The following is a 21,027-nucleotide window of genomic DNA, read 5'->3' as shown; positions in this document are numbered from 1 at the left end:
TTGCCACAGTAACAGCAAGCAATTCGCTTTCGAGGCAATGTTCAGGGTCACCATGGGTACAAACAAGGGGGAAAGCAAGAGCACAATCACGAAGGCCTACAACATGCTGCATCACTGAGGAGTGGAACCCAGGAATCTAAAATCAATATTTTTATATCGTCTCCCCAATATTTTATTCTCACCCACCCACTGAGATATGTTAGGCTGAGAATCTCTGGTCTGAGGTCACCCAGCGAGCTTCAGGGCTGAGAGAGGATTTGAGCCAGGGTCTCCCTGGTCCAAGTCTGAAATTCCAACTAGAATGGCTCTCCATAATTGCTGTGAATTATTTCTGGTGGTACTTTAAGACATTGCAACATAACATACATTATACGAAGAAAAAGCTTTAAACCGATTAAGCACCCAACGTCTATCAATAGAAGTAAACCTAATAAACATGGGCCTTCCTTTAACCTAGCCTTGGATTATTTTCTAGCCTCTTGCTCATCTTTCTCCAGTCATCTTCTATAGCTTCAACCTGACAGCTATGTTTCCCCCAACCTTGGCTATTGTTTTCCCCCTTGGTGCTTCACAAAGACTTACAAACTGTTGCCATGCAACAGACCCACAGATCACCCACTCCCACAAGAGAGTATCCTGAGTGACAGGCTGTTCACAACTTCAGATGCCTATGTAGCTCAGGGCATCCAAGTTTCAGCAGGAAATCTGTTACAGTAAACAATGACATTTCAGTTTATTTTATCTTCCCCTACCAATCAGCCAATGAGAAATTCAACTTGATTACATTTTTTTCTCTTTACTTAAACAATGGAGATCCAAAAAGGAGCAAGGAGCTGTTGCCATGGGAATGCAGAACACCCTCAATAGTCATGCATGATTTAAATGGAACAGTATCCTGGAAAACCTGAAAAAATAATCTGAAAAGATTCTCTGTTGCCTAGCTTGCATCTCAGCTTGGATCAAATTTTCCTCACTCTCACCAGGATAAAGGGCCAATAAACTGAAAGTAAATCCTGGCAAGACAGAAGCCTTGTGGGTGAGTGGTTCTCGAGTCTGGGAGATCGGCTCACTGCCTGTTCTGGATGGGGTTGCCCTGCCTCTGAAAGATCAGGTTTGTAGTTTGGGGGTACTCTTAGATCCATCTCTGTTGCTGGAGGCTCAAGTGGCCACGGTGGCTCGGAATGCCTTTTACCAGCTTCGGCTGGTTCAGCAGCTATGGCCTCTCCTGGACAGGAATAGTTTGGCCACGGTGGTCCAGCCATTGGAAACCTCAAGATTGGATTACTGCAATGTGCTCTATGTGGGGCTGCCCTTAAAGCTGCTCCAGAAGCTGGAGATAGTGTAGAATGCTGCAGCTCGGCTGTTGTCCGGAGATGCCTCTTTCCCTCCTCTGCTGAAGGAAATGCACTGGCTGCCTATTTGCTACCGGGCCAGGTTTAAGGTTCTTGCACTAGCGTACAAAGCCCTAAACAACTTGGGACCAGGATACCTGAGAGAGAGCCTTCTCTCCTACCAGCCTGCCCGGTGGCTTAGGTCATCTGGGGGCATGTTCCTGGTGGTTCCACATAGACCCATTCTCCGACTGGAGACAACCAGGGGAAGAGCCTTCAGTGTGATAGCCCCCTCCTATGGAATTCCCTGCCTCTGGAGGTCAGGCAGGCGCCAACTTTGTATTCCTTTCAGCACCTCCTGAAAACGTTGTTGTTCTAGGAAGCTTTCTCTTGATGACCAGCCATGGTTCAATTTGCATTTTGCTTCTTTTAAAAATCTATTTTAATGTGTTTTTAATCTGTTTTATTTTATCTTGTACACCGCTCCGAAATTTTGAATTGGGAGTGGTATATAAATACTGAAAATAAATAAATAAAAATATATTTAATATACACAACTTGGTGTTATGAAAAGTGCTGTTTGGTGGGTATGAATGCAAGAGGACATATATATATTTATTTATTTATTTATTTATTTATTTAATTACATTTATATACCGCCCCACAGCCGAAGCTCTCTGGGCGGTTTACAACATTTAAAAATAGTAAACATTAAAAGTATACAATTTAAAAACACACAAACACACACATAAAAACAGTATAAAAACAACAGTATCCATTTAAAAACAACAATTGTGGGGTCCATTAAAAACAAACTTAACGTTGTTAAATGCTGTTAAAATGCTGTTAAAAATGCCTGGGAGAAGAGAAAAGTCTTGACCTGGCGCCGAAAAGATAACAATGTTGGCGCCAGGCGAGCCTCATCGGGGAGATCATTCCACAGTCGGGGGGCCACCACTGAAAAGGCCCTCTCCCTTGTTGCCATCCTCCGAGCTTCCCTTGGAGTAGGCACTCGGAGGAGGACCTTAGATGTTGAGCACAGTGTACGGGTAGGTTCATGTCGGGAGAGGCGTTCCATTAGGTATTGGAACGCCATGTATATATATGACAACCTGAATTGCTTACAGAGGATTGTGACAGATTCCTCAGGATATTATCCCAAATAAGAAGGCAAAGATGCAGATGTTTCTGAAACTAGGCAGCTGTAGCAGAAGCTGAGGCCTACCAAGCCAGTAATTCCAGCAAGATTTAAACAGGGTGGTGGGAAACCATTAAGTTCTCACCAGCCAGAGTTGCATCAAAAGAAACTCAATGGGCCAGTTCACACAATCAAACAAATATATACTCTGAAGTATTGGAATAAATCCAAGGCAGTGATGATCTGACATGCTGCCTCCTTTGAAGCCACAAGGAAAGGGGGAAAATCCACAAAGAGCCCTGTTAAGAAGATCTTTGTAAGTGATACACAATGCTTTAGAGTGGTATAACCCATGTGTGAAATGTCATTAGAGTCTTCTTAATGGAATACATTTTTTAAAAATATAGATTTTGATTTACAGGCAGATGACATTCACAATTGCTTTTAGGAGACACTTGTGAAACCACCCTGTAAATTCTGATATAGGGGCTAAGTCAGGAAAATATTGCATGTAGTATCATCTCAAGTCCCCGTTTTACAGTAATGATGCATGGTGGAAACAGACTGAAATGACTGTTTTAGACAGACTGTCACATGCTTTTTACCTCTTAAAACACAGATACTGGAAAGGAAAGGCTCTTAACTGAAGGCTTAATCCAAAAGCAAAATTTCTCTATAATGAATGCTTTTTTCTAACACAGAGCTCAGGCTGCAAGGCCGATACTTGCTCATGTATATAATGTTATGTAAAATGTTTCAAGCTTTCCAGTATATTATTCAGCTTTCTATGTAAGAAAAAGTATTAGGAAGACAAATGATTTAGTGTGGCAATAATTACTGAGTGAATTTGGGAATCTATTCCAATTAGGTTTAATTCAAAGACCCAATTAGTTCTAAAGAACAGACTGGGTATCCCCAACCAACCCCCTTCTTTGGGAATGCTGCTCTGAGCAAGTGCCCATTTGAATCAGTGAGAAGAAACATCATCATCATCATCATCATCACCACCAATAATAATACATTTATATCCCGCCTTTCCCCCTGAATTGCACAATCCTTATCAGAGGTGGTATGCCTCTTTATACCATGTAAAGAGGTATACCATGTTATACTGTTTTCCTCAATGCAGAGAGAAAGAGATACCAGAAGTTTTGGGGTGTGTGTCAGGCTAATATTCTGAATATATATACTGAGCTCCCAATTCCAGCTCCCCCACCCATCAGCCCCCAGGCTACATTACTCCATTTCTCAGGAGGTTTCAGTGACTCGGTTAGCATGACATGTTGGGACTGTTTAAATCCTGATGAGCTGCAGTGCATGCCAGGCAAAATTTTGAATATTGGCAGCTTTTTTTGCCATGTTCTGTGAACTTGGCCACTGTGGCTTATTTTAGGGTCATGTGAGGATTATTTAACTCTCAAATAACCCATGGTGGCCAGGTTTGCATCATGGGTTATTTGAGAGTTAAAGAATCCTCGAATGACCCACAGTTGTATATTTTAAAAATCCAGCTTATCAGGGTTTAAACTCCCCGATGAGCCCAGTGTGCTGTGCAAACCAGGACAGTGTCTTATTTATGTTAGCTGGCTCCTCATCAAACACGGGAATTACCTACGATCGTTGAAAGATGTACTTGTCCTTTGATAAACATCTCACAACTACTTCATCAGCTGCTGGCATAAGGTCCAACAGTCCTTGCTATAGAACTGTCAAGGCATGACTGAGCTGATGTACTGAACTGGCTCAGCCTTCTTAGTTGCAGCATCCTGACTGTGGGGAGTCTCCTACCTCACCAATGATTTAGGGGAGTGGTTAGAGCATTTTTCTCCAAGCCACTGAACTGTTTTAAATCCTTACCTGCATTTTTGCTCTGTTTTGATTGCCCTCTTTTTATTGTTCTTGGTATTATATGATTTTAAAGTTGTACGCCACCTAGTGAGCCCTTTTCCAGAGTTCAAAAGGTGGGATATAAATAAACGTGACTAAGAAAAGGAGAAAATATAGGTTGAGATCTAACTTGGCTGTGAAACAGATTGCCTCCTGAGTCAACTACTATGCCCTATGTGAGAAGAGGAAATAAAACATTTAATTAGTAGATCAGGACAGCACATTTTTCAGCACCATCTGCAACCCCTCCAGCTGCTCACCTGAATTAAAGAGCAACAAACAGACCTACAGATGGCTCTCTATGGTAATCTGACTAAACACATTATAGCAGATATCTTGGACCTGTTTGACCTTCATGAAACATTATAATGAAACCCGACACTAGTTCAGTATCTCATTTACAATGTCTTTGCTTTTCCCCTAGGTGACAATGGCATTTGCTGGGCATTATGCAATAGGAGACTATTTATACCCCCAAACGTTTCTGTAAGTTTGATGTATAAGAATGAACATTCCAAACACTAAGATTATTTTGTTCTTTTGGCACTAGACAAGCCATGGATTGCCTCAAATCTCTGAGATGTATCACTAGGTACTGCCAACCAGATGGACCAATAATCTGACCTAGTATAAGGCAGGTTCACAGGTTAACATAATAAGAACCATGCATTATCAAAATCTGAATCTCTTACAATGCATATTACATCCAACAATATCCACAATTCTCCCATGTCCGAAACAAAATTCAACATGTCATCCTAAATACATGAAGATTTGTATACTAAAGGCAAGTGTTCCTCCTCACAAACATGTGTGGAAAGTCAGTAGATAACAGTCTGTAAGAGCCTTATGCTGAGAAAGGTGCCTATTAAAACCCTTGTGCCAAGCTAGTTTGAAAATTGCACCAGGCTTAGATTTGGACTGATCTTGATAGATTCAAGAGGCAACAAAGGTTTGCCCATTAGTTTTGAGGATATCTTTTTGTGCAACTGGCCGGTTTTTTTATTGATCTGTGCCTCATTATGAAAAGTAAAATGAATGGGCAAATTCTATCTTGGCTCCTACACTACTTCTTGCACATTTCTGCCTTGAAATCTAACATAAAATTGAGGGCACAGCATGTGCCCTAGAATGACACAATTAAAGCTAAACCTATATAGAACACAGTGGGAACAGCCTTGTGGGACTGACCCAAAGGGCTTATATTTCTAATATAGCTTGTTAGCAGCCTTTGCAACAATATAAAGGTCAGTGAAGCTGAGAAGCAATTCATTGTTTTTTCCCCTTTTTCCTGCAGCAGTGCCATGTAGATATGTCAAAGTTTGTAAATATCCAGAGAAGAGATTGCTTTGCATATGGTAGGAAAAGTTTCAAAGAAAGCTCTTCTACTTTATTCATTATTATCCTGCCCTTCATTTGGAACTCTCACGGGGCTCTCGGAGGTTCCCGCCTAAGAAATTATGAGGTCAATCAATACCTGCTTAGCTTCAACAATGCTATAGCATCAAATGCTCCCAGACCACTTCTAAGTCGAGCAGCCTCTGAAGATGACAAGGAAGCTGCAGTTAGTGCAGAATGCATGAACTAGATTGCTACTGGGGCCATTTATTATTATTTTTATTTACTGTACTTCTATGCTGCTTAATCTCGTAGAATCGCTACGTAATTAACATCTGCTTGCCACATACAGAAATGATAGAGGCATGCACTCGCTCCCAGTCCAAGTTCAAGGTGTTACTGATGCTATTTAAAGCGCTAAAAGGCCTGGGACTGCAGTATTTGAGGAAGCCCCTCTCCCTGTATAAGCCTGCCTAACTATTACAATCTGCTGAGGGGGCCTTTCTCTGAATCCCACTGTGAGAGCAGTACATTACATGGAGATGTGAGAGGTGTGGTGTCCCAGTTATAGAATACCTGGAGACCCAGCTGACCCCAATGTTGACTTCATTTCGTCACCAAGTCAAGACCTGTCTTTTCATCCAAGTTTGTGGCTCTAGGATCACAGCTTGGTTTGACTTACTGTTGCTGATTTTATACCGGCTTATGGGTTTGCTGTAGTTTTATGATTTTATGTTACACTGTTTTACTGCTTACATCCCACAGTGAGACCTTCCATTATTGGGCAGGTTAGAAACATTTTAATAAATAAAAGAATAGCTGGTTGGCCACTATGTGAACAGAGTGCTGGACTAGCTGGACCCTCAGTCTGATCCAGCATGACACTTCTTATGTTCTTATAAATAAATACTAGGCTACAGACTCCCTTCTGATTATATACATCAATGTTGCACTGAAAAAAACTACATATAATATTAAAAGAAACCATTGTAGTTCAGCCTGTACTCCAATTCTCACTAGACCATACTGGACTGAAATATTTTATGCCAGAAGTTTATACTCTTTTTGCCTTTGCAGATCTGACTGGATCTCTCTTCCTCAGGCTTATCTTTTGTCCATCTAGCTTGGCAAAAGTCTGCAACATCCTGCTGCCATCTTAAGATGCTAAAGTCCCAACTTTATATGAAATATCCTCTTTCATATAAAACCAGAAGCCAGGGACATCCAATAAAGCTAAATCATGGGAGATTCAAGACTAACAAAGGTAGTTCTTACAGTACAATGTTAATAGGGAATTAGTCTTATCCTCCACTGATCCATCTATCAATGGCTACTAGTCATGATGGCTATGTGCTACCTCAAGGATCAGAGGCGCCATGCCTCTGAATACAAGTTGTTGGAAAACAGTGTGAGAAGGTTACATTCCCATTGGCATCTAGATGGCCACTGTAGCAATCAGGATACTGGAGTAAATAGGCCTTGGTCTGATCCAGCAGGGCTCTTATGTTCCAGAGATTATTTTTAGAAATGTAGTTTCCATAACAACCTCTCACTCAGGCTTTCCTTTAACTACTGAAGAAACTGGAACTCGTGCAATCATGTCAGCAGTGGCTTTTTATTTCCAATAACTTTCTTTATATCTAAACCCATAAGGAGTTGTAGGAGAATGTAAATAAAGCACTAAATTGGATTGCTAAATATATGACAGCAAAGAATGAAAGCATTTAAGAGAAAATTCTAGCTGTACAAGTAGTTATAGCCAAAACAGTTTATTACAAGTGGATCAGAGTACAGACTTATTAAAGACTCCCTCATCTCTGTTTCATTGTTTCTCATAAGCTGGTGCAAAAAAGTAATAAATTAATCTCCAAAGGCTCATTTCTATTTATTTATATACCGCCCCATAGCTGACGCTCTCTGGGCGGTTTACAAAAGTTAAAACAGTGAACATTAAAAAGTATACAAATTTAAAACCATCAAAAATATAAAAACAACAGTGTAAAACAGAATCCATTTTAAACAACGACAGTTCTGGAGCCCATTAAAAAACAAACAAACTTAGCATATGTTGTGAAATGCCTGGGAGAAGAAAAAGGTCTTGGTCTGGCACCAAAAAGATAACAATGTTGGCACCAGGCGAGCCTCATCAGGGAAATGATTCCATAATTGGGGGGCCACCACTGAAAAGGCCCTCTCCCTTGTTGCCATCCTCCAAGCTTCACTCGGAGGAGGACCTTAGATGCTGAGCGCAGCGTATGGGTAGGTTCATGTCGGCAGAGGCATTCCGTCAGGTATTGTGGTCCCAAACTATGTAAGTTAGAATAGGTATAGTTTTTAAGAAGGGCCCAATCCTAGGCACACTTGCCCTTTTTGGGTCAAATATGCACACTTTGGACTGCAGCCTGTTTCATTAAGTCAAATTTGCTGATTTGTTTATGAAACACTTTTTTCCAATTTCGATCTAAAAATCTTTCAATACTAGAGAGGAAGTGCAAGGTGCCTTCTAGTCCAAAGCTTGCAAACTCCTTTTCTAATAGAACCTGCCTCTGATTGAATGGAGAGGAGAGCTTCTCAATCAACAGATGGCAACAATATTATAAGCAAGATAACTGTCTGCGAAACAGCATACAGCTAAATCTATACAAATTGGTTCAGAATTGTGTATTATATAAAATATTTCTTCTACGCATATGCTGGAGCAGAGCAAAACTTGTCAATTCAAAACTAGAAACAGAAGCTCAGTGGCAATCTTGCTGTGAATGCTGGCTGTTGTTTCGAAAAGAACGAAGAAGTCAATGTGGAGAGAAACCCTGTTGTCTGTAGTGATATTTTAATTAAACATCACCTTTTAGAATGAGGCTACTTTTCATATAAGCCAGGTATTATGGGAAGTATCTAGCTGTGCCCCAGCACTAGTGTTAATGATTTTGCGCTACCATAAACCTATGTAGCTACTGCTTGCTAGAGTTATGGCAAAAAGCGGCAGTTTTCTGCTGAATTACGGTGGCAGAGGCAACAAATTCCAGCAACAAACAGCTGCCTTTTTCCATTATCCTAGCCAAGTGCTAGTTATGTTGTGCAAATGTTGGTTTACACCAGCACTTCGTTACTGCTGGGGCACAATTGGATACTATTATATAGGAGAGCACTGTGTTTCCCCCCCATAAGTCATTCTTTCTTATTCCACACTTTAGGTAAGTAACCTTTTTCAAGGTAATTGTGATGGCTCAGAGTGAAAGCCTTTATGCACCTTCATCAGAAGAATACACTTTCTTACAGAGAAACACTTGCTGTATATTACAGAAGTTAGCTTTCTATCTTGGAAAACGTGACAAGTGCCTCATTTAGGCCTTTGATCTATACCAGGAGTCACATTCTTGCAAGCAAATTAAAGGGGAACAAAAAGGTACAGCTTAATAATGACTGCAAGGTAAGTTCTGACAACTGGATGCTACTGTCAAGTAGCAAGGCCATTCTGAATAATGTTAAAGCACTCTTCTATGCAAGACATAAACATTCCAATTTGTATTTGGTATTGCTAAGTAAACTTTCATTGGTTTTGGCAGAAGCATATTAGGTAGCTTAATTTTGGCTAAAAACTGAAGTTGAACATAAGGTTCTCTTACCTTCTGGGGCATCTGCATCGCAGACTTTTGATAGATTTGTGGTCACATTTGTCATATGTCCATCAAGTGTCATATTATTCTGCATGAAGAAGACATATTCATTGAAGATTATTTCATATAGCAGTTAGAATACCATTGCTACAGACATATTATTTATTTTAGCATGAAGGCCACAAGAACAGTCTACTTAGTTTTGCTTGTGAAAGAGCTCTTTAGATTGCGTGTACTTTTAGAAGAACTACACCATTATTATATTTCAAACTGTCAACACCCTACTATCAGGAGTGCAAACAATTTTGTAAACAATCCTTATGCTATTTCATGATTAACCTCCATCAACAGAGAAAATGACTGTATCAATCTGATATTGGGGTCAATGGAGACCAAGGAAGACAATCAAATAAAATACCTGATAGAAGTTGAGCATGACACTATTTGCAAGTAAAAAAAGTGCCTTTGAGACCTTTCCTTTTCCAGTAAAACAATATAGTTGCATATATATTGTTATAAGTGGCCAATAATGCTCCACAACGTAAAGTACAAAAACCTACACAAATGGTATGCTTTTTAAACATTTACATACATATGATATAATTATATGTGTTGCACAAGTATAACAAATACAACAGTAATTAATTCTCAATTAAAAGTAACATAAAATCTCACAGATAATGCAACCACAGCACATGTTACTTGGGCAGCTTATGGACAATCACATTTCACAACTGCAAAGTAGGACGCACAAACTGAGCACACGAAACACACTGCTTCCTGTGCAAACTGCAGAGACGACACGTGCTGTGTCTTTTGGTGTCAGCAGCGGCAGGCTGTACCAGTTCTGAGGCTGTCCCGCTTGACGTCCCAGACAAGCTGGCTCTGTGCCTAAACTCAGCCTAGGATTTGATCACCCAGGACTATTAGGAAGAGATATTTTTTGAGACTTTCACATCAAAGTGATCACAATAATGAAAAATACCATTTTGCTAGGTCACAAGGAAGGTCCTAACTGAGGGGGGGGGGGATGTTTAAAAAAATCCAGTTTGTAAACCTGCAAGGTACTTTTGACTAATGATACTCTTTGTGGCGAATTCAAGCAGTGAATAAAATGCCTATTACGAATTTTTCACCCTCTGTGCTGTTTTTTCACACAAAATGTACAGAACGACTTCTAGGCTAAGCATCTATAGACATAGTATTTGCAGCACAGTATTAAACCTAACACACAGCAGTCATGGCACAGCTTGAGCATGGACCCAGCTTCTAGCTCAAGTCACTGAACTGTATTACAAAGCCGCTGGAAGCCACTGGAGTGATGGAATGGTTAGCATGGGTTGAACTGTGAAATGGACCTATGCTGAAGCAGTCAGACTCCTTCAGTCCCATTCCCAATTCTATGTGGACTCCTTCAGCGGAAGAGCCCAACAGGCATGTTGGGGATATCCCTCTGGGTGTCTGTGATGTTGTGGCATCACATTTGTTGAACTAGAACATTTCAAGTATCACACACTCAGATACTAGATGTTACCTGATAAGTAAAGATCCTCTAAAAACAAGAGAATATTTACATTTCAAAATGCACTTTGTTTTAGACCTCACTTCCCCACTCGTGAGTAATCTTACCGGAATTAGATACTTTTGGCTTCCGTACATAACGTACTGAGGGGCCAAACTGTAGATCATATAGCTGGTGTGAAGAACTATCAATAGAAGTATCATGCAGAGAAAGAGAAGTGCTTGTGGTCGTGTCCTCCCCCGTCTGATCTTGTACAGCTTAAAGTAAAAAAAATAGTAATGTGTCATAAATTACACTTGAAATTAAAATTTGAATTCCACCAAAATATGCTTTTGACATGATTCCTGTCCTTCACTTAAACTATTTCTATGTCACCTATCCAAGGCTCAAGGGAGCATGCAAATCTTTAAGAACATACTTCATCTTGTTGGAGCACTTATTCTGCTCTGCAAGTGGGACCCAACTCTCACACAACAGAAAACTAGCAGTTCAAAAAGCAGAAACGCTTCTTTCCAGATCGGGACAGGTCAGCAGAGCTTTCTTCTGCAAGCTCTGCTGACTTGGCCCATTCCAGAAATGAGTGTTTCTGTGCGTTTGACATGTCCCCATTAGCAGTGGAGACATGTCAAACAGCACCCACGTTTACCTTAGGTAGGTAAGAGTTGGCAAGGAAGGGATTGTCCCTTTCCCGCTACACTGCTTTGTGTATCTGAGAGGTTGCAAGATAGGATGAGACTGGCAGGTTGGGCCCCAAGTGGAAGCTGTTATTCCAGCCGCAGTCTGAAAAACTAAAACGTCAGTCTTGGTAGGCTCAGGCTTCTTGAGAGGTGGTAAGAGAGAGAAAACTGTAGGAAGGGATGAATGAGAGCATGTGCTATGTAGCTCAATACGTATGCATGGCGATGAGGACTCCACCAAAGGATTATAATAAATGTTTCTCCCAGATTTTCTATGGAAGATAGAATCACAGAGTTGGAAGGGATTTCAAATGTCATCTAGTCCAACTTTCCATTGCGACCGCATCCCTATTACTTGCCTATTCAGCCCATATTAAAACCTCTAACAAAGAAGAGACCACCAGAGGCAATCGGTTCCACTGTTGAATAGCTCATACAACCAGGAAAGGCTCTCTAACAAAAGCCTCTTCCTTGAAATGCCTCTTTCTTGTAATTTGAACCCATTGGTTCAGGTCCTGCCCTCTATGAGCAACTGAAAACAAACTTGCTATATTATCTATGTGACAGCCCTTCAAATGCTTAAATATAGCGATCATATTGTTTCCTAATTATCTCTTTCCAGGCTAAACTTACCCAACTCTTTCAATCATTCCCCCAAATACATGTTTTTGAGGCCCCTCACCACCTTTGTCACCTTCCTCTGGACATGCTCCAGTCTGAAGGCCAGGAGGGAGGAGACTTGATTCAACATAAGTGTTCTGGGAGGAAGTTCCAGACAAAAAGGCAGAACGGGAGAACTGATGGAGTCTTTTCAGGAAACAGGAAATTTATGTGGCTAAGGGCAATTTGAACTGGACAAGCAAAAATACCATCATGTTTACATGTTATAAATCTAGCCTGCCAAAGAATCTTAACAATGGATCCTTTTCCATTCCAAAGCCATTTACAGTATAACAAGAGCTCCACAGTATGACAACATGTTTCCATCAGAGGTCTAGAGACTCATGGTGGGCAAACAGTTTAAATTAGAATGTAACAATATGGTGCTAATAGTTTAACCATGGGTTACAACTCTAGGTTGTCTCTCCTCCAACAACCCAGAAATTCCAGTTCACGCATTGTTAATAACTCAGGGACTAAGTGTCCCTGGTTCACAACAAGCTAGGGTTTCAATACCTCTGGGTTGTTGTGATATATGAACCGAATCTGTATGAAATACATTGAAGGTGAATCATGACTCAACAATTGCACATTATGAAATGCATCAGTTAAACAGCATAAAGAGGGGGGAAATAGCTACTTTTTGAAATAAAGCATTATAAATAGGGCAAGATTGGCCATGCACATACATGGGCTTTATATTGGAGGCACATTATTGCCAGGGAGTGGAGTGGCAAATCATCACAGCCTTTAGGTTCCTAAAAGACTGCTGCTTGTTTTAGGTTCATGTGCAGAGAAGTGTTAATCTGGGCCTGCTTATAAATGGACCATGTATGTATCTGACTGATTTGGTTTTATACACAGTATTCAGCTCCCTGTATATTCTTACATTTTCTCTATTTTATGTGCATTTCCATTTTTATTTTTTTTACTGAAGTGGAAGTATTTGAGCAGCAAGATGAGTTTCTTGGAAGAAGGGCAAGGTATAAATGTAATCAATATTTACCCTTATCCAGAAGAACCATATACCCATGTTTCGAATTCCTGCCATTGAGGTGAAGATGAAGTACATGATGATAGTAGTAATGAGGATATAATCGAGAGGGAAAACCTAGAAGGCAAAAATATTTATTATGGCCAATTACAGGAAATGCTGCTCTCTATTTTCTGCAGAAATAGCAAGATAATAAAATGAACACTGATCATTATAAACATTTTGTTTTCACTGCACTTGAAGCAATGAAAGCAAAAAGAGCAATGCCGTTATATGTCTTATGCTGAAAGAGTCTGCCCATGCAAGAGGATACATACACCTTTGAGAATTGGAAGACACTTCAAAAAAGCAGCTGAAAATAAGGCACTTTATCTCAGAAATATTCAAGAGTGTACTACAAAGCTTATAGAGCGCCACTTGATTAAACTTGGTTTAGCAAGGTTAGCACCATTTGATGGTTTTATACAAACTTCATGACCAGGAAAGATTTAAAATATTTATATGCCACCTTTCAGTACAAAGCTCTCAATGTGGCTCACAAACAGTAAAATCAGAATCAAAAATGAAGTTATTAAATCTACATACAACAAAAACGAGCAACAAGATGAACAGAGCAACAGAGTAAGAACTACACTATCCATAGAGTTTAGGAGAATAAAACTTACACAGTTTCCTAAAAGACGGAGTAGGTGTGCTTCAAAAAGGGTTCTTCACGTGAGGGGGCAACAGCACAAAGAACGCTCTCGCTGGTCACCATCCACCTAACATCTGAAGGTGGGGCACCAGTAGAACTTCCAATTAAAACCTCTACAAACAGTTTTATATGGAAAGTTTGCTCTTTCAGATTACTCTGGTTCCAAACCACATAAGAGCTTTACGGATCAAAACCAACACTTTGATTTGCATTCAGGAAAAAAAATGGATTAAAAAAAAACCCTACTGGCAAGATACAGTCCAATTAGTGAATTCGTCACTAATCTGGTTGTTGCATTCCAAACCAATTGAAGTTTGAGTAGTCTTCAAAATGCAACACCAGGTATAACACATTCAGTAATCTAGTCAAGATGTTATTCAGGCACGGATGTCAGTGGCAAGGCTTTATATTCATGAGGAGCTGTAACTGATTCATCAAGCTAATCTGTTGAACAGTGCTTTGTGTCATCAACACCTGCTTGATCCAAACCATGGATCAGATCTAACAGCACCTCCAGCTGTTATCCTTTATATGAGGAAGTAATCTATGTAAAACAGGTTGAACACTTGCCTGGTCATTTGGAATATCCGACAGAACTTTCGTTCAAGGTTCTGTCAACTAACACAACCAGTAAATTTTTGCAGACCCTAGTTCAGTTTGATTTCAGGTTAAGCTAATGTTAGCAGCATAAGGGGGGGGGGATTAAATTCAAGATTCCCTAACTGAATGTCCATAATCCACATGTTGCCAAATTGCCATTGCTTCAAGATGACTTCATGGACTTGTTTCAAACAAACATAGTTAACATTAACTACAGTTTGTCTGTTTAGATAAATATATCATTTAGCAAGACGTCTAAACTCAGCCAGATTTTTGTTTATTGTATGTACCAAAGGATTCATTTAAATTTTTAACCATTTAAAAATAATACCATCAATTCTAAGGGATTTATGGTTACACATGATTCTTAAAGCATTCATGTTTTTCTATTTTTTAAACTAGAACTTCTAAACTATTCAACTCTTCAAATGAAAATTTGGGAGTTTATGGGCCTGTCAGACAACATGCTAAGCCATGGTTAGACCACTAACTCTTTTGCAGTAAATGGTTAGTGAGCATGTTTAAACCATGGTTATGTAGTCACTATGGCTAGGAATAGTTCACACAACATGCTAAGTCATAATGTTTAGCTCAAAACGCTTAACCACCATGGCTTAGTGTGTTGTCTGAACAGGGTCAGAGTTATCAAGGAGCTCCATGCATGAAATCCAATGAGGGCTGAATGCTGATGGAACTACACCTGTCAGCAGAACCAGGAGGAAGGGTCATTCCACCTACCACTGTAGCCCACTGTGCACCCCTGGGGGACACTCCAGAGTAGATACTGGTGTGGCACGTATGGGGCCTGCAGGGGGTAACACAACAAGAAAAAGTCCTGCTGTGCAAGTGCAATTCTGCTCCCGCAACACTAGATTCTGCCCCCTGTTTCTAAACAGCTGGAATTCATTAAGGCCATTTTATAATTTACAAAAAAAATCTCCTTCTAATGTTTTTTAACAAAATCTACCACTTCATTTATCGGGCCCCACTGCTTCCACAACATACATCATTGACTCATAGTTGTTTAGTATGAAATTAAGGAACACATCTATATTTGTTTAAAAATGAACTCAAGAGTTTTATTGTAGAAATTCAGGTCCTTTCATATTCAGTGAAAGCATATTAATATTTCCCCATATTAGGATTCCCCATTGTCTTTACAGCTCCTGTTATCTTTTACTTACAGTTTGTAGAACCGGTAACAGCATATTGAGTGGGTTGGTCAAATTAGTTCCCAGGATTATAAATCCAGAATCTATGCCAGCTGAATGTAGTGCTTTATCCAAGCTGTAGTGATTTCAGAAATAAAATGTTATCTCTTGGTGTGTGTTTTAAAAAAACAAGACGCTTTACATATATTTACATTGTAGAGAACTTCGAATATAAGCTTAATGTCTTTGTTGAGAAGACATTCTGTACACCAATCTAACACAACTCCAATTTTATCTTTTCACTTGCATAAGGGAGAAGATTCAATCTTCTACTTACCGTAGGTTCCATGTTAACTCGCTTATATAACTGCAGAATACTCTCATAAACACAGACACCAAGGAAAAACATTAGTCTGGATTTTACCTGGCCATATTGTCAGAACTCTTCCAATTTTTTTTTAATATAACCTCAATTCCTGATTAGTGTGGAGAACTGCAGGAGCAACACCTCCAAGAATCCCAGAAACCAGAAAATGTCACTGAGCCATATATTTTTTCATTCCACACTCTCCCTGCCTGTTCAGAGCCTCTATTGTAGTCCCAGTGTATTATCGCAACCCACATTTCTCTACCAGCATCCCATATATTTCTGACAAGGCAAAATTATGCTCATTATGTCACTGACAACTGTTTTAAAGACATAATTTGTTGCAAATTCTTTTCATAAGTAACAGCTTCCCATTTATACATATTCAGCATTTCAGTACTGCCACAGTACCAACAAGGCAGGAATGGTTTTCTAGAACTTTCTTCAGCCAAGAGAGGAGTGCACAGGTATTCAACTTTTTTATTATTATGTCAGCATCAGTTTGTGCATGCTTTACACTGAATATTTTACTTCAAAATACAAGATCATAATGAATTAAATCAAGTGCTTGTTCAGAGCTCAATGTATTACAATAAGGAAAACAGGGTAGAAAGATGATGTGACTTAGTGTTGACTGAATTCTGGCTTATGTACATAATTCAACACATGTTGAGTTTGAGGGGGGGCAGGGAGGGGCAGGAAACAAGCTGATGGAGAAAACTAGGTTAAACCAGAACCAACTTCACATGAAGATTTGGCATGAATTTCACTTTAGAAGTTGTATAATGTTATGCTGCCATGCCTTATTATATAGAACATACACTATATACTTACTTTGACAAGAAGAGAGAAATTGTGAACAGCAAGGCCACAAGGATGAAAAATATTCCCCATACAATCTAAAAAACAAATGATATTTAAAATCAGATTAACATGTTTTCCTGGTGTTTCTTAGCCAAGAGCTACTTAATGTGTAATGTAACATGTTTAATAAGATGAATGTAAGAACTTGGTTGGGGATTTTTCTCCTCACATTTCAATAATATTAAAAAAGAAACATCTTCATTTTACTTCATAGGTCTATTTCTACGGTCTCCACCAATAGCAGAAGCTGTTTTTAATTTCACAAGTAAGAAGGAGCAAAGCACAATAAGAATAAACAAAACACATTGCTAGGAAGATATCTTCCACAAATGTGTACAGGTGACATTATGCAAGTAAATTAAACAAAATAATAAAATAATAAAATGGGGTATTGCTAAAATATCCCTTCTGTAATAGGCAAACACAAAAGTGTTCTGTCCACATAAACACACAAATCCTTTGCATATCTTGTCACTAATTTAAACAATTTTGCAATGTAAGGTATTTGTTTTAATTCAGGGGAACATCTATTCGAGGAAACTGTACGTCTGAACCTACCTTCAACAAGAAAGGCCCAAGATGGTGATGGGGAAGGAAGCAACTAAAGCACATCTTAGAAGTCAAATCTACATAGTAAGATGACCATGTCACAAAGACGGAGGTATAGAGCCTGGCTACTTGGCAATACTGATTTTTTTTAAATCAATTTTCTCTGAGCAATTAAGACTACAAGATTGACTGATTGAATTAAAGGAGTAATGTGCAATGAAATACCTATTTTCAAGTTAATTTTTGAATGGTAGTTCTTAATGAGCTAAAAATATCCAGAGTAGCAGTCAATATTCCCATTGTTATTCTCAACTGTTTATAAATTAGAAAACAACTATCCATGTTGAAATGGAAAAAAAAATCACACATACATACCGCAGATAATCAAGTATGTATGGCTATTAAGAATGACTGCCACTATCCAAGAAATATAGTGTTTGCTTATGTAGGAACATTCTGGCCGAAGTGGATTTGGAACCAATATTCCTAGTTCTCGCTAACTTTTACAAACTTACTATACATTGCTTAAAAAGCAAACGTTGACAAAACAAAAAAGTCGCAGAGAACCTCATGCAGGGCATATTCATGCAATTTCAGTTTGTTGCATGTAAAAGGAAAATAGCATAGGAAATATCCTTTGTAAACAAGGATTACTTCCATAAAAGCATTTTCCTACATTGATATAACATGCAGAGCAGCCATAACTTTCAACAAATGCAAGTACATATTTTACTGCAATTTAATGCGGATTTCTAGCATGTTATCTGTACATACAGCAGACATATATTCATTTAAACCAACTATACTAGTTTATGCTTTATTTTTCAATAGAATATTAACTGGGTTCTTTTAATATCTTCTCGTTTAAGAAACCAGTACTTGGGGTTGTGGCTCTGACAGTTCACATCATTAGAAAGGCTATTTAACACTTTTCTTAACACAATATTCTGGGCTGGATCCAGCTTCTTCTCCACTGGAGAGAACATTCCCTGAACTGACTTCAGCTCAGAATGCTCCCACTTCCGGAAAAGAGGTGGGCGGAGTCTATTCCGCCCTTCTGTCGCAGCTCCTAGTGCCACCTCTGCCACTGTTCTGGAAGGTCCCTCAACCCTCTGATGCAGTTGTGTGTGGTAGTGGCGGTGGTGGGGCACGGGGACTGAAGAGTAGGGTGAAGTTAACAATGATTGCCTCCTCACCTTTCAACCAACAGGATTCCTCTGCCGGATCAGAAGCTTCCCCTGGATGGAAGGAGCTCTTCCATCTGTGGAGGAAGTTTCTGAACCCAACCCCCTGCATTTGCTGTAAAGAAGAAATTCTTAAAGGACACAAGGTACATTCCAAGCCTATAAGGATCTGTTGGTACATCACAGCATGCACTGCAGGTTTCCAGAACACTTGATAAAAAGATTAGCTCCAGTATTGTCAATACCTTGGATCTGACCTCCACACTAAAATACATCTAAGGGCTCTTGACAGCTATGCAGTGCCATAGAAACTGGCAAGCTTTGCAATTTGAATTCCATCTCACTGTTTCAAACAAAAGAAGCCGGATATTGCAAGGTCACCTTCTGTTGCATATAACCTTTACACTTTTAGATGTGAAGAGGTTATCTTTAGGGTGAAAGAACATTTTTCTGGTGGCAAATAAGCCAGACATGCTAAAAGGATTTTGGGTACACAGCATGTCCTCTATGAAGCAACAGTGAACTTTCATTACTATTCCAGTACAACCCTGCTTAACGTAAGTTTAAAATTCCTGGTGCTTTGAGGTTTTCACTTGTATGTTCTGCTACATACCTCCATTTCTCCACACTCATGCCCTGACGTTTTTCAAACGCTAAATTCAATTTGTGGCTTATTTGTGCATTGTGCAAGTCTATTCACACATTTCTCCAACTGTCTACTCATCTTAATTTGATCCACTATTTGTCCAATTTTATCAGTAACTTCAACCATAAATCTTGCTCCTGTTTCCAAGTTAGTTTATATAGCTATTAAATAGAATCTGACCCTGTGGCACTGCTCATCTGTCAACGGCTGCATGCCTAAGCATATCTGAGGAGGTCCTAGTTTTCAAGTAAATCAACAGAACTTACTTCCAGGTAAGAATTAAGAACTAGTGGGTCACAGTTATCTAGTAGACTATAATAGAATTTTCCACATCGTGATTTTAGCAGCATTTCTGAACCATAATATTCTTTAAACTAGAAAAAGAGCAGAAATATAGTGAAGGATAACTGAAATTTCTGCCTCTAAACCAATTATGAATGCTATGAGATACTGGTATGTATAAAACGTTTCTCTACAGTACAAAATGCAAATGCCTTTACTTTTAGCGGCCTCATGGCTCCACAGAATCTTGTCCAGCAGCTCTTCTCAATGTATTCCAGACGCCGCCCTCTCCTTCGAAGGGTTCTTAGCTTATCTTCAAGTTGTTGCAGCGTTCGCCTATCCCGACTTGGTAAAGGCCGGGCATCTTTACACTAACAGGAGGAAAGTGTAGCAAAAAAAGGGTGCAAAATCTCATGTTTATTTATTTTTATTTATTTATTTATCATACTTATACCCCGCTCCTCAGCCAAAAAAGGCTCTCGTTTAGCATCATATTTTCCGTATTTTTAAAAACTCAGTTAGCTTTCATTTCATTTCAGTGTCATTTAAGGAAAGGTTCAACTCGGTAAACAACTTATTCTAGTAGGTAAAGTTAAAGAGACACCAGTTTTCCGATTCAAGAGCATCAGTCCAGTTATCAAGGCTTAAAAAAACCCTCAAAATCTTAGGGTTTTAACTGCCACACCAGAAACTGTACATGCTTAATACTCTTCTGTATTTGTATATGTAATAAAATGATCAACACTTGGAATACCAGGGATGATCCAAAGAACTATGCAGGAGTAGCAAGTGATTAATGATTAGGATTAACTGCAACCGGCCTATTTCAATCAAACTGAGATTTTGGAAGTTCTCATATTAATATATATTATACATTTTAAAGATTTTCAAATACACTGTCCCTTGTCCAAAATCTCTAAATTATGATAGTAGCCAACAGTAATGTTTTAAACAACACCAAACCTTTGATTTAATCCTTTGTATGCTTTGCTCAACTTCCTCAATATCTTCAGTGTTTTCCAAGCGTTCATAACTAGCATTTCTTGTCCCCTTTATTAGGTTTAGAGGCAAAGCGGACATGCCATAAGCCTAGAGAAAAATGCAACAAGGAATTAATTGAACCTATCAATTCTAAATGACTATTGTAAACCAAAAAAACCAAAAAACAAAAAGTACCTTGGATCCACGTACTGAATGCCATGTAGAGTTCTCAGAGCAATACAATAAATATGGTACTAGACAAAGTAGTGGAGGATTTTGCACAAATCTCATCAGCCATGAAGGTTACAGAATGGCCCTGGGCTAGTCATCCCTCTAATAGGGAATTTGGAGGCCCTGTGCAAACCAGGAAGTAAAACCAAGCCACCCACAAACACGGCACACGGCAGAGCAAGGGGAAGGGGGAGTAGAGGAGGGCTTCCCAAGTACAAAAATAAATACTTTGTTTAAAAACCACAAAAAGGAACACAAACATCCGTGTGCATGAACAAAATCCTAACAAAGTAAAAGACTTGAATACTAGGGAG

General features: G+C 39.3%; 1 protein-coding gene across 1 annotated transcript in view; it reads right to left on the bottom strand.

Annotated features, from left to right (window-relative positions):
* Positions 1–21,027, bottom strand: part of LMBRD1 (LMBR1 domain containing 1) — a 64,378-nt gene that overhangs the window by 4,849 nt on the left and 38,502 nt on the right. The window contains exons 8-14 of the mRNA XM_063125007.1: positions 20,465–20,590; positions 19,720–19,872; positions 16,811–16,875; positions 15,643–15,745; positions 13,177–13,281; positions 10,941–11,090; positions 9,321–9,399 (exon numbers count right to left, since the gene is read on the bottom strand). Of these exons, the coding sequence (XP_062981077.1) occupies positions 9,321–9,399; positions 10,941–11,090; positions 13,177–13,281; positions 15,643–15,745; positions 16,811–16,875; positions 19,720–19,872; positions 20,465–20,590 (781 nt within the window). The remainder of the gene's footprint in view (positions 1–9,320; positions 9,400–10,940; positions 11,091–13,176; positions 13,282–15,642; positions 15,746–16,810; positions 16,876–19,719; positions 19,873–20,464; positions 20,591–21,027) is intronic.

Source organism: Elgaria multicarinata, chromosome 4, assembly GCF_023053635.1.
Source record: "Elgaria multicarinata webbii isolate HBS135686 ecotype San Diego chromosome 4, rElgMul1.1.pri, whole genome shotgun sequence".
NCBI classification, from domain to species: domain Eukaryota; kingdom Metazoa; phylum Chordata; class Lepidosauria; order Squamata; family Anguidae; genus Elgaria; species Elgaria multicarinata.
The sequence above is the reverse complement of the archived record's forward strand: the minus strand, read 5'-3'. Positions and strand labels throughout refer to the sequence as shown.